General features: G+C 41.4%; 1 protein-coding gene across 7 annotated transcripts in view; it reads left to right on the plus strand.

Annotated features, from left to right (window-relative positions):
* GNG7 (G protein subunit gamma 7) overlaps positions 1–12,941 on the plus strand; it is a 340,259-nt gene extending 327,318 nt beyond the window's left edge. For all 7 annotated transcript variants that reach the window (XM_073595744.1, XM_073595759.1, XM_073595726.1 and 4 more), the window contains one exon: positions 9,496–12,941. In XM_073595744.1, coding sequence (XP_073451845.1) covers positions 9,496–9,621 — 126 coding nt within the window. In that variant the 3' untranslated portion in view covers positions 9,622–12,941. The remainder of the gene's footprint in view (positions 1–9,495) is intronic.
* Positions 12,942–14,053: the final 1,112 nt, after the last annotated feature.

Raw genomic sequence — 14,053 nt, forward strand, 5'->3', positions numbered from 1 at the left:
GTTCTCACTGATTTATGCATTCCCTCCTATTTTGCTGCTACCACGGCTTCTTCGCAGGATCAAGCCGGAAAATAAGTTGGTGCTTCTGGTAGCCCCAGTGTGGCCCAGAAGATTTTCGTATGCAGAAATAGTAAAGATGGCGGTAGGGCCCCCATGGACCCTACCACCATGTCCAGACCTGCTGTCACAGGGACCAGTGTTCCATCCTACCTTACGAACGCTAAATTTAACGGTTTGGCAATTGAAACCCATATTCTGAAGAATATCCACTTGCTTCGCATTCTTTGGTCCGAAGCTTTATACAGGGGGTAACGCGGCTTAATCCACCCCTGAACCCTTGGGACTTGAATTTAGTTCTGTCAGCATTACAGAAACAGCCTTTTGAGCTGATGCAACATATTCCCTTGGCCCCTTTGACAAGAAAGCTAGTTTTTCTGGTAGCCATTTCCTCTGCAAGAAGGGTATCAGAATTAGCGGCTCTTTCATGTAAAGAGCCATGTTTAATCACTCATGAGGATAGAGTAGTATTGTGTCCTCATCCTAGCTTTTTACCGAAGGTGGTTTCAGGTTTTCATCTAAACCAGGATATTGTTCTGCCGTCATTTTTTCCAGAACCCTGTTCTACGGAACAAAAGTCACTACATTCTCTGGATGTAGTGAGAGCGGTCAAAATCTATTTGGAGGCGACTGCTCGGGTTCGGAAAACGGATGTTTTGTTTGTGTTGCCTGAAGGTCCTAGAAAAGGACAGGCAGCGTCGAAATCTACTATTGCTAAGTGGATTCGGCAAGTAATTATTCAAGCTTATGGCTTGAACCGGAGAGTTCCACCTTTTCAAATCAAAGCGCACTCCACCAGGGCTGTTAGTGCTTCATGGGCAGTGCATCACCAGGCCTCCATGGCTCCAATCTGCAAGGCCACAACTTGGTCTTCAGTCCATACATTCACCAGATTCCATCAGGTGGATGTGAGAAGGCATGAGGATATCGCCTTTGGGACGCAGTGTGCTGCAGGCAGCAGTATATGTCCTCAGGTCTAATTGCACCCTATGTTTGTTTGTGTCTCCCTCCCCTCAGATAGCATTGCTCTGGGACATCCCATTCAGTAAATACTGTGGCTCTGTGTCCTGTGATGTACGAAAAAGAAAATAGGATTTTTATAACAGCTTACCTGTAAAATCCTTTTCTTCAAGTACATCACGGGACACAGAGGTCCCTCCCCTCTTCTAATACATGTATATTGCTTTGCTACAAAACTGAGGTACTCCCAGTAAGGGGAGGAGTTATATAGGGAGCTAAACTTCCTGTTTAGGCTGTGCCAATGTCCATCACCTAAAGGTGCCTATATAACCCATTCAGTAAATACTGTGGCTCTGTAAGCTGTTATAAAAATCCTATTGTTCGTATAGATATACATGGTTTTTACATAATCACATAAAAAGTGCTTGATCACATAGAAATGCTTAGTCGCATAAAGATGCTTGATCACATAAAGATGTTAATCGCATGAAGCTGCATGATTACCTAAAACTATAGTTTTACTTAAATGTACATGATTCCTCATAATCGCATAGGAATATATGTCTGTATAGATACGTGTTGCATAATGCGTTTTATGAACACTTGCCTGCAATATACTTGTTCCATGGCACACGTACTACATGAATGCTTGTGTACAGCGCGCACTTTTCATATTTTGCCTAAAATCATATTTTGTAAACTCATGTGTCCATGAACGCACGCTTCCATAGAGGCATATTGCTTTAACACATGCTGCATACATTAAACTGTATGCACATGTACTCGTTTCAGGCACCCCCCACGGCCGCCCCCGGCAGGTGGTGCCCCCCTCGGCACGCGGCTGATGCCAACGATCAGGCGCCTCTGCTCGATTGAGGAGGGGAAAACTTCTGTGGTTTTCAGGGGCTTGGCAAGAAGAGATCCTAGATGGGTCATCTCTGTGGTAACCCTAGGCTACTAACTAGAGTTTCAGAAACTTTCTAAGTTCAGACGCCCCCAAAGACCCAGTGAAAAGAGGATCTTTATTTCTGACGCTAAAACCGATTGATGTCACGGTGTATTCATAGAGACCCCCTCAAAAGAGCAGGGTATGTGGTTATCTCTTCATGGTACCAAAACCAAATGGAGATGTCAGACCCATTCTAGATCTCAAAGATCTAAATCGGTTCCTAAACATCCGCTCTCTTCGCATGGAATCAATCTGGTCAGCCGTATCCACCCTGTGGGGAGGAGCATTTCTAGCGTCGATAGGCATCAAATATGCGTATCTGCATGTGCCAATTTTTTACCTGTTCACCAGAAGTTCTGCGATTCGCAGTGGAACAGCACCTCTTCCAGTTGTGGCCTGGCCCTTCGGGTTAGCCACCACACCCTGGGTGTTTTCGAAGATCTGGGCCTGTTTTTAGCAAGACTAGGGGCCCAGGGTATAGCAGTAATGGCATACCTAGGCGACCTGCTGCTGATAGATCAGTTAGTAGCCTGGCTAGACCAGATTGTGTCCAGCATGGTCAAGTATCTGGAACACCTGGGTTGGGTATTCAACCTAGAAGAAGTCATCCTTACGTCCAGTAAGAAGGCTAGAGTACGGGGGACTCAGCCCGAAAAGTAGAGTCTCTTGGCCCCAGACAAAAGTCAGCGCTATAAGAGAGCTGGTCCATGTGGTCAAGGCAAGGAAAAGTCTTTCCATTTCACCTTTGCATGGAATTCCTAGGGAAGATGGTGGCTTCTTTTGAAACAATTTCTCTATGCTCAGCAAGACTGTTGCGAACAGTATTCTGTCTGCTTGGAAAAGAAGACCCAAGCCTTACATTATCCAAGGTATCTGGCCCCAAAGGTACGCAAGAGTCTTAGTTGGTGGTTGGTAGCAAAAGAATTGCAGAAGGGAAGATCCTTCATACCGGTTACCTGAAAGGTAGTGAAAACCTTGTCCATCAACATCCTAGAGATTCGGGTGGCACGTCTGACTCTAATGGCCTGAACATTTAGGTTGCAGGATTGTCCTGTCAGAATACAATCTGACAATGCCACAGCAGTGGCTTACATCAATCACCTAGGGGGTACCAGAAGTCACACAGCCAGAGGAAGGTGAGCCGTGTTCTGGCTTGAGCAGAGAAGCATGTGAAGCATGTCTCTTGCCTATCTGCAGTCTTTGTTCCGGTGGAGAACTGACAGACGAATTTCTTGAACCGCCAACAATTATTCCCAGGGAGATAGTCTCTACAGCCTGACATTTTCTGGCCATAAGCCAGAAATGGGGTATCTCGATCATAGATCTATTGGTGTCCAGTTTAACACAAGGTTAGACAACTTTTTTTGTTAAGGGCAAGGGATTCACCCGCATATGGGAGATGTGTTAGTATTCCCGCAGGTTCAGTTTTCACTGATTTATTCATTCCCTCCAGTGCCGCTTCATCCACGGCTTCTATGTAGGATCAAAAGGAAACGGAAGCAGGTAATCCTAGCAGATCCGGCATGACCCAGAGGATCCTAGTGTGCAGAGATCGTGGGGGTGTCAGTAGGGGATCCATGGACTCTTCCTTCTTGTTCAGACCTACTTTTGTAGGGGTCAGTATTCCATCCTGCCTTGCAAAAACTTTAGCAGTTTGGCTATTAAGCCCACATTCTAAAAGAATCAGGGTTTTTCAGGGTCATTGGTATCTACCCTCATTAATGCAAGAAAGCTGGCCTCTAGGACCATTCACTATAGGGTCTAGTGGGCCTATGTTCCTGCTGGAAACCGAGGATGGCATCCTCGGAAGTAATGTCATAGGTAGAATTCTTGCCTTCCTACAATTAGGAATGGAAATTAAGCTAGCCTTGAGTTCTATCAAGGGTCGGATGTCGGCCTTGTCAGTGTTTCTTTCCGAAGGCCGCTTGCTTTGCACTCTTTTAATCCGGACCTGTATACAAGGGGTAATGCGTATAAATCCGCCAGTTAGGTCACCCTTGTGCCCATGGGATTTGAATCTAGTTTTGTCGGCGTTACAAAGACAACCTTTTGAGCCGATGCACCTTTTTTCCCTTGTTCCTTCTGACAGGGAAATTGGTTTTCATGGTTGCGGCACACTCAGCAAGAGAGTTTCAGAGTTGGGCAGTTTCTTTTTTGTAAAGAGCCATTCTTAATTATTCATAACCATAAGGTGGTGTTGAGTCCTCACCCAACTTTTTTTGTTGCCTAAGATATCTAATTTCATCTGAATCAGCATGTTTTCCTGTCTTCCTTTTTTCAGAACCTTGTTCTGTGGAAGGAAAGTCATTACATTCTGTCCTTATAGTGAGAGCAGTTAAGGTCTATCTGAAGGATTCAGATAGAGAAAACTGACGCTCTGTTGTACTGCCAGAAAGCTATAGGAAAGGACAGGCAGCGTTGATATCAATTTTTTTCAAAATGGATTTGTCAGGTTGTTCAGGCTTACGGTTGAAAAGAACGGTTCCGCCTTTTCAAGTTAGAGTGCACTCTACCAGGGCAGCGTGTGCTTCATGGGCAGTGTATCACCAAGCCTCTATGACTCCGATTGCAAGGCTGCAACTTGATCATCGGTACATACAGTGCCTTGCAAAAGTATTCACCCCCTTTGGCTTTCTACCTATTTTGTTACATTACAGCCTTTAGTTCAATGTTTTTATTAATCTGAATTATATGTGAAGGATCAGAACACAATAGTCTAAGTTGGTGAAGTAAAATTAGAAAAATACATACATAAAGCTATTTTTCAGAAATAAAAAACTGATAATTGGCATGTGCGTATGTATTCACCCCCTTTGTTATGAAGCCCAAAAAAAGCTCTAGTGCAACCAATTACCTTCAGAAGTCACATAATTAGTGAAATGATATCCACCTGTGTGCAATCTAAGTGTCACATGATCTGTCATTACATATACACACCTTTTTGAAAGGCCCCAGAGGCTGCAACACCTAAGCAAGAGGCACCACTAACCAAACACTGCCATGAAGACCAAGGAACTCTCCAAACAAGTAAGGGACAATGTTGTTGAGAAGTACAAGTCGAGGTTAGGTTATGAAAAAATATCCAAATGTTTGATGATCCCTAGGAGCACCATCAAATCTATCATAACCAAATGGGAAGAACATGGCACAACAGCAAACCTGCCAAGAGACAGCCGCACACCAAAACTCACAGACCGGGCAAGGAGGGCATTAATCAGAGAGGCAGCACAGAGATCTAAGGTAACCCTGGAAGAGCTGCACAGTAGAGACTGGAGTATCTGTACATAGGACTACAATAAGACGTACGCTCCGTAGAGTTGGGCTTTATGGCAGAGTAGCCAGAAGAAAGCCATTACTTTCAGCAAAAAACAAAATGGCACATTTTAAGTTTCCAAAAAGGCATGTGGGAGACTCCCAAAATGTATGAAGGAAGGTGCTCTGGTCTGATGAGACTAAAATGTAACTTTTTGGCCATCAAAGAAAACACTATGTCTGACGCAAACCCAACACATCACATCACCCAAAGAACACCATCCCCACAATGAAACATGGTGGTGGCAGAATCATGCCGTGGGGATGTTTTTCAGCAGTGGAGACTCGGAAATTGGTCAGAGTTGAGGGAAAGATGGATGGTGCTAAATACAGGGATATTCTTGAGCAAAACCTGTACTACTATGTGTGTGATTTGAGGCTAGGATGGAGGTTCACCGTCCAGCAGGACAGTGACCCCAAACAGACTGCTAAAGCAACACTTGAGTGGTTTAAGGGGAAACATGTAAATGTGTTGGAATGGCCTAGTCAAAGCCCAGACATCAATCCAATAGAAAATCTGTGGCCAGACTTAAAGATTGCTGTTCACAAGCGCAAACCATCCAACTTGAAGGAGCTGGAGCAGTTTTGCAATGAGGAATGGGCAAAAATCCCAGTGGTAATAGAGACTTATCCAAAGCAACTTGGAGCTGTGATAGCCGCAAAAGGTGGCTCTACAAAGTATTGACTTTAGGGGGGTGAATAGTTATGCACATTGACTTTTCTGTTATTTTGTCCTATTTGTTGTTTGCTTCACTATAAATAAAAAAAACATTTTCAAAGTTGTGGGCATGTTCTGTAAATTAAATGATGCAAATCCTCAAACAATACATGTTATTTCCAGGTTGTGATGCAACAAAACATGGAAAATGCCAAGGGGGGTGAATACTTTTTCAAGGCACTGTAGCTCAGTGTCAGTGTTAAGCGTTCAATGAATCACTCTTACTAAAAGCCGAGGAATGCTGGAGATGCTTCGGTAGAGATCATAATGACCTCGGCGTACTGCACTTCCTCCTTCCGGATTACACACTGAGTCCGTGGAACGCACAGCGCCAGTTACGTCACTTCTGGTCGCTGTGAGATCACACACTGACGCGTTTCATCATTACAACTTTGTCAAAGGGCGTGGTCTTTTGGTTTGGTAACAGTTTTTTTACCCAAAAGAGGGGAGTGGCAATGGGGACAAAATTTGCGCCCAGTATCACCAACCTGTTTATGGGGGAGTGGGAGGATAAGGTTGTGTTTCATGAGAGGAGGGCCGAGCTCCTATTTTATAGGCGCAATATAGATGACCCCCTGCTAATATGGGCAGGACCTGAATCCTCACTTAAAGTGTTTTTAGACCACCTGAATGATAATACAAACAATATAAAATTGACCAGCCAGTGCAGCAAAGAACAAACTAATTTCTTGGATGTTAATATTTATCGTGTGGATGATAGTCTGCAAACTAAAGTTTTCTTCAAACCCACGGACAGGAAGAGCTTTTTGCCTACACATAGTGGCCACCATCCTCTTTGGTTGAAGAATGTGCCAAAAGGCCAAATTATGAGGGTAAAAAAGAACTTTTCCACGTCTTAGGACTTTGAACAACAATCCCTGGTGTTGAAAAACAGATTTCTTGAAAAAGGATATAAAATTCAACAACTTGACACCATAGTAGAGGAAATTAGATCTATACCTTGAGAAATGTGCTTGAGGGATAAGGTATTGGAAACAAAAAATATGGACCATGAATGGGGGTTTATGTCATCTTTTCACTCTCAATTTAGAGAAGTAGAGAATATTTTCAATACTCATTGGCATGTTTTGTGTCTTGACAAAACTTTAAAAAAAGAACTTCCTACTAAGCCTAAGTTCATTTATCGGAAAGCTCCCAACTTTGGTGATTTAATAGTGAAAAGGGTAGTAGATTCTCCAAGCAGAATTCCATCTTTCTGGAACATTGAATTTTAATCAAAAAACTTAATAAATGGTCAAACGGAACTACACTATGTGGAGTCTTTCTTCCCATGTTCCTGGATTTCGGAGGCTTATCAACGTGGCTCTGATTGAGTGTATGGCAGTATATTGATGTGGTTTGAGGCCTAATAACCTTATCGTTTTGGTGAGCTTAAACCCCGGCGGAGTGTGTGGAGCAATTTGGTGAAAGGTGCACGCATCACTAACAAGTTTAAAACCACCCACTGTGTCCACTATAGACTTTTCTTCACCATCATCTGCCTTTTTCTGTTATTCAATTGCTATTATGTGTATATGGTGATGTCCATATACTAGCCAGTCATTTTTTATTAAGTGACAGGAGTGCCGCTTTGATGAGTATTTGCTACTGGTTAGCAGTTTGAATTATTCGTCTTATGTGTAAAAAAAAGATTTCCCAGCAATTAACCTCCCTGGCGGTATGATTATTTTAGGTGCTGAAAGCGGTACAATTATTTTGCATGGAAATTTGGCGTTTTATATTGTAGGTCTGTAAATCTTAACAATAACACACTTAAATCTGTCCAAACCAGAGTCTAGTAGATATCCCGGGTATGATAAAGTTTGAAACACAAAAACATAAATTATAATATAATAAATAAAAATAAATAATTTAAAAAAATTTAAAAAAATAGTAATAAAATAAATTTCCCCACAATTCACTATCGCTCAATTCTGCAAGTGTTCTAATTTACTATCGCTGTTTTCTAGCTGGTCTAAAGCCACTTTTGACGTAAAGGGACACTTTTTGGTTGCTATGGACAATCTCCAGTTTCCAGGCAGAAAGAACAGTGTATATCATGTAAAACTGCATGCAGGGCATGGGCCAAAGCACTGGGGACAAAAGGGATGTGAAATCATTTCATACAGTACTGTAATCTGTAAGATTACAGTACTGTATGTGTTATGATTTTTACTTTTTTTTTAATTTGCCGCCAGGCTCCGCCCCCGTGCGTCGCGCTGCTCGCAGGGAACGGAGCCTGACACGGAGAGGCTTCGGAGGAGGACAGAGCCCGCAGACACAGCGGGGGGACATCGCAGGATCCCGGGGACAAGGTAAGTAACGCCGCCCCAGGATCCTGCAATGCGATCCCAAGTGTGGCTCGGGGTTACCGCTAATGGTCCTGAATTTTAACCCCGAGCCACACTCGGGAAAACCGCCAGGGAGGTTAAAAAGAATAATAGTGAAAAAAAAAAAGGCCTGGTATGGATTTTGAGGGAAACCCAACGCCAAAATAAAATTGAAAAAAAAAATCCATACCAGACCCTTATCCGAACATGCAGTCCGGCAGGTCAGGAAAGGTAGGGGACGAGCGAGCAGCTCCCCTCCTGAACTATACCAGCCCACATGCCCTACTCATTCACCAAAAAAAAGTGTAGTGTAAGAATTACCAGTAGGCAGTTTTTGACAAGTCCTTTAAAAATAAACTGTCCCCCGATGTAGATCCATTGTCAATTACAACGCCCGCCGACCAGAAAAAAAAATAGGTCCGCTCCTGCCGTCTGCCTGCTCTGTCTGGCAGTTCCTAAAAAGGGGCGAGCGTCACCCGCTGGCCCACTGGGTAGCCCTGCCCCCTTGTCAAGTCATCAGCCCCCATGTGGCCTGGTATGGTTCGGGGAGGGAGTGCTTGCTTGTCCCCTCCCTTTCCTGACTTGCTGGGCTGCATGCTCGGACAAGGGTCTGGTATGGATTGGGGGGGGGGGGGTCAGGGTCCATGCCTTTTTTATTTTTTTGCACTTTGGCATAGGGTTCCCCTCAAAATCCATACCAGATCCGAAGAACCTAGTATTTTTTTTGGGGGGGGGGGGGGGGGGGATGCGGCGGCCTGCTTCTCGGCCCGCTCCTTAACCAGCCATTCACAGTTTGTTAAAAAGAAAAAAACTCTGCAGAACTCATGAAAACTGCATGCAAAAACGCAGGTTCAAAAACGCACTGTAAAATGTGCCGGGAAAACGGAGCTGCATAGATGTGAACCTAGGGTAAATCAACCACACAGAGTCTGCCATTACTGACCTGCTTATAAAATGTTTAGTTGCATGGCCATCCCTACCCCTCCCTTTCCTGAGGTTTCTGACCTGGAACAAGCAGGTAGCTAATGTACACAGGTGATCAGAACTCTTGATCTGTATATTCTGGGTCAGTGCAAAGTACTCAAGGATCGCATATGAGAAAGAGAATTTACATGTTTAAAGAAATATATGCACGGTTTTCAGGTGTTGATCTATATTTTAAATTTCAGGTATCTAAAGCAGCATCAGACCTTATGAACTACTGTGAGCAGAATGCTAAAAATGACCCGCTGCTGGTTGGAATGCCAACTTCAGAAAATCCATTTAAGGACAAAAAGCCATGCTCCATTCTTTAAGTGTCTTCTTGCAAATATGACCACAGTTTCTTCATCAGCTCAAGGCGTCTAAAGGAAGAAGGCTGGATCAATTTCAAGCAAGCGTTGATCGTCCGAAACATGAGAAAGAAAAATGAAGAAAAAAAAGCCAATTTTATGAGAAAAAAAATTATTTTAAATTAACTAATACATTTGAACGACTGCAAGTATTTTTTTTTTTTTTGGTGTTTCAGGAGAGAAATCCTTGTGCCACAAAGTTTTCAGCAAGGATTTGCTGAATATTATCTGATCGTTCTGTGCTGTAAAGCTGTAGTTAGAATTATAGACTGAACAGACAAACTAGACTGTATTTACAGACACTACATTCTTTATGTTTGGGTTTTCTTTTGTTTTTGTTTTTTTGTATTGCTTTGCAAACTCAATGGAATCGTTTCTGTGATGTATGCCTCATGATATTGATGTGATTGTTTTTTGTACCTTTGTCTGCTGTCAAGGATTACTCCCAGCAGACAATACAAACTTGCAAGCATAATGCCATACTTTTTTTTATTATTAGCATGGGTTACGAAACAATATGCCATATATTCTTTTTATCTGTCTGTTCCCATTGTTTTCATTACTGATGCATGCTAATGAAATTAGTGTCACGATAATGTGAAGCTATATAGACTTTTTTCACTGCCTAAAAAGAGTAGTCTCCATGATCATGAAACTGATAATTTTTACAAGTTTCCGCAGATTTGGTTTTGTGTATGAACCCTGTGAATTTACAACAGAACTATCTTAAAATCCAGTGTTATTTAAAACAAACTGAATGTTACAATTCAAGATAAAATTTGACAGGTAACTAGAGCTCCATATTAGAAGATTATTAGTAGACTTTTGTAGCTCTCTGCAATAAACCTGTGTAGAAGGCATCTGAAAAAGTTTGCACTACTGCAAATGATACTGTTTAGACAAACTTGTAAATTGTGAAGTCCAGTGTTTTTGGAATCTTCAAGGTGCACCCCGGCCCCAGAAGCAAAAAGTTTCAAGTTTAACATTTCTAAAGAGATTCGTATTATCTTTTAGAAGGTGTATCATGCGTTGAAGAAAACCGCAGGCTTATAAATTAAGTAATGAATTCCTTTATACTAGTTGAGATAAATGGAATATGCATTTGAGTTTTTATTCTATAACAATATTATGTAAAAATGCTGCCTTTTGTCAGAACTGATTTTCTCCCAATAAAAAAAATGGAAGTGCAAAAACAGCTTGATGCAGCTTAAAAGGAGGTGCAGGTCAGGAGCATCTGTAAAGGAACTCAGGAAGATCAGACGTGTCTCAAACAAATCTTGGTTCAGGCTGAATGAACCTGAAATCATGCTGTATTTGCTCATATGCCTCCACCCTTAATTACCAAGTGCCAGTTCTCATTTATATAAGTTTTTCCTGAAATTTAATTTTATATAATTTTTTCCTGACATTTATAACATGCCATTCCCTATATTTTAGCATTTTAAGCCACTTCATGTTTACATTATGTAGTACAACCAGATTTGCTGACACTTGAAAATGAAATGAATTCACCTTTAGGCTGGGTTCACACGTATGTGAATTGGATGTGGGTTTCCAATTCACATGGTAGGAGATTGTGGCGGGCTCTCTATGGAGCAGGTTCATACATCTCCGCTGCAGCTCTGGTGCGAATTTGCACAGGAGTCTTGTGCGTCTTTTAAAATTCGGGCTGAAATCGGACCTGAAACGGTGAACAGGGACTCACCGGACCCCTGCTATGAGCCGCATGCGGCAATAGTGTGAACCCAGCCTTAGTCATTTTGCTTCCTATAATTTCATTTAAAATAGAACTTTAATCATCTCACCTTGTTTTGTAATAAATAGGCCAGCAGACACCATATCTCTAAAGTGCTTTCAGACACCCCAAAATCGTCAATCACGCACAGCCGCAAAGTGTTCCTGGCTTACTAGACAGATGCCAGAATGTAAAGTCTCAATCTCCTGCTCTCATGATTCCTTTGCTTCCCATGGGGACAGTACACTGAAAATAAAAAATCATAATAAAAATCATCAGCAGGGCTTGATGCAGGCATACATAATAGGTGGCAGATCTCTTAAGATTTTCTTTGGCTTCCAAGCTGCATGAAATCTATTAGTGACGTGTATTTTATACGTCAGCGCAACCGTGACAACCCAGGAGTGGACTTGCTTTTATAAAGTGTGGGCAGAGAGTTGACCAGCAAGAATATTGAGCAGTAGGGCTAAATATGTGAAGGGTGCAAGAAGAAGAACATTACTGATTCTAACAAATAGGAGGAAAATCAAAGACAATTACAGTTTACTTTAGAACTGAACAGCTTTGGTAGTGATTGGAACTTTGTACTTGACTACGGTTCTGCTTATAGGTATGTATTTGACTTGAACATCGGCACTTACAATCGGTTTCAGTTGTTGTCTAATGTATAAAAAGTGAACAAATATAATTTAGCATGTAAATGGCTAGGTGAGATTTAAGTATTTGTCTTTATAATATGTCAAACGTCCTATGTCTGAGGTCTTATGTCTTTTTTTTCATAGTGATCTAAATCATTGTCCATGTTGGGGTCATCTGGACAAGGCACTATATACATTTACTGCTTTCTGAACTTATAGTGGTTTTAGGTATCATTTTTTAACTTTAAACAGTTCTTAAACTAATGGGATTTTAACACCAGAGACTAACCCATGTTGACCCTGGAAATAAAGTAAAAAAACCTGAGGGAACCACTGTGCCTGCATTTTAATCACTGCAACAGGTCAAAATGTATATTTATATTGAGGCTAATAACTCAGACTAGTATTAATTCCCTGTGTATTCATTCTGAGTACAGTTAAGATAAAAAAATGTTTCCAGATTGACTCTTACATGCACCATTCTTAAGTTTCATAATTTCATTATTTGGTGTTTTTTCTTGAATCTGTCAACAGTATTCTGAAACAGAATCTGTAATTAAAGTGATTCACTTTATAATGAACAATACATGTTGTAAGATGTAGATGTGGTATTTTAAGCTATATTTTATAAAACTCAAGTATGCTATGGTTGTTTTATAGATTTGCTATGTGTTTAAATGTGTTTCAAGCTAATTTATTTACATTCATTGATGTGCACAATATTTTCTCACCTCTGTGACTTCAGCCTGTACACCTTGCACATTGATTTAGTTTTTAAAAACAAATCTTTACATCATTATTAACCTCTTCATGTGCCAAATCTATTTGCACTGTAATTATATATTTTTGTGGTGTAGCTGTTACAGTGTTTACTTAAATAAAAGAAATAACTACACTTTTAAAAAAAACTACTGAATTGTCTCATGTTTGTTAAAATTTAGCTTGTAGCCTTTTTTTTAGCTTAACATATTCAGCACAATAAAACAAACATTCTCCAGTAAACATTTTGTTAAAATTATTATCCCAGCACTTGCAGTTTACAACCTTTAATGCTACTGGCTCTGCTATGGGGCTGTGTTTCTATTGATGCACACAGTGTAGGGAGACACAACTTGAGTCCCTGCATGCAAGGATGACTCCATAGGATGCTGAAAAAGGTAAGGGTTAAAAGATAGACATTGCATACTCAGTGATTAAATCGGCTGCTAAAATGTTTTTAAAAAGCTGAGGGTTTAAAAAACACTTTATATATAAAGTCAGACTAATTATTTTTTTCGAATTGGGTGGTAAAGAGGTTATGCTCGCTTAAGTGCTCAAGTTTTTATTGCTATAAAAGGTAAGTATAACATTTTGTTTTGCAACTTTTACATTTATTAAAAAATAAAGCTTCAGTTGCCCTCACAAACCAGGCAAGAAATACTCCAGACAGGAAAGGTCAAGGGTGGTACTGGGGAGTCTCACTCTTTGGATGGATCAGAGTGGTGTCCTCACCACTAGTGTTTGTTGGTCCTAGGCTTCACCCTGAGGTGAGCTTCAGAGGCCATTATAGCATACCCTTCCTCCACTGTTCATTTGAGAACACAGAAGTCTATTCTGCAATGTGTGGGTATAGCTGCAGCCTTGGATAGGATGTAAATTAAAAGGGGCAATTCCCCATCTAGTGGCTGCACCACTGCAACTTAGTCACTTGAGAAAGTTATGCCCTTTTACCAGCCCTGCTGGATCTTGATCTAGCTACTGAAATGTCTTAACCTTTTATATCAAGCAGCTGCAGACCGATTCTGGTTGGACCACCGGGATCCTGGATATTGACCCCAGAAGCCAATGATTTAGTGTCCTCCTGGACCACAAAATGTGGTATTTAGCTTTGACTGCCTAGCCTCAGTACAGGAGCCATACTGGGTTCATCATTACACACTTTTTGCTACCTTGTTGCTTGTGTAATGTTTAACCAGACCTCTAAATCTGGAAATTCAATGCCTCAGTTTTACCCTGTCCCCAAGCTAGGTCAGATATCATACAC

Source organism: Aquarana catesbeiana, linkage group LG01 (assembly GCF_042186555.1).
Source record: "Aquarana catesbeiana isolate 2022-GZ linkage group LG01, ASM4218655v1, whole genome shotgun sequence".
Classification (NCBI taxonomy): Eukaryota; Metazoa; Chordata; class Amphibia; order Anura; family Ranidae; genus Aquarana; species Aquarana catesbeiana.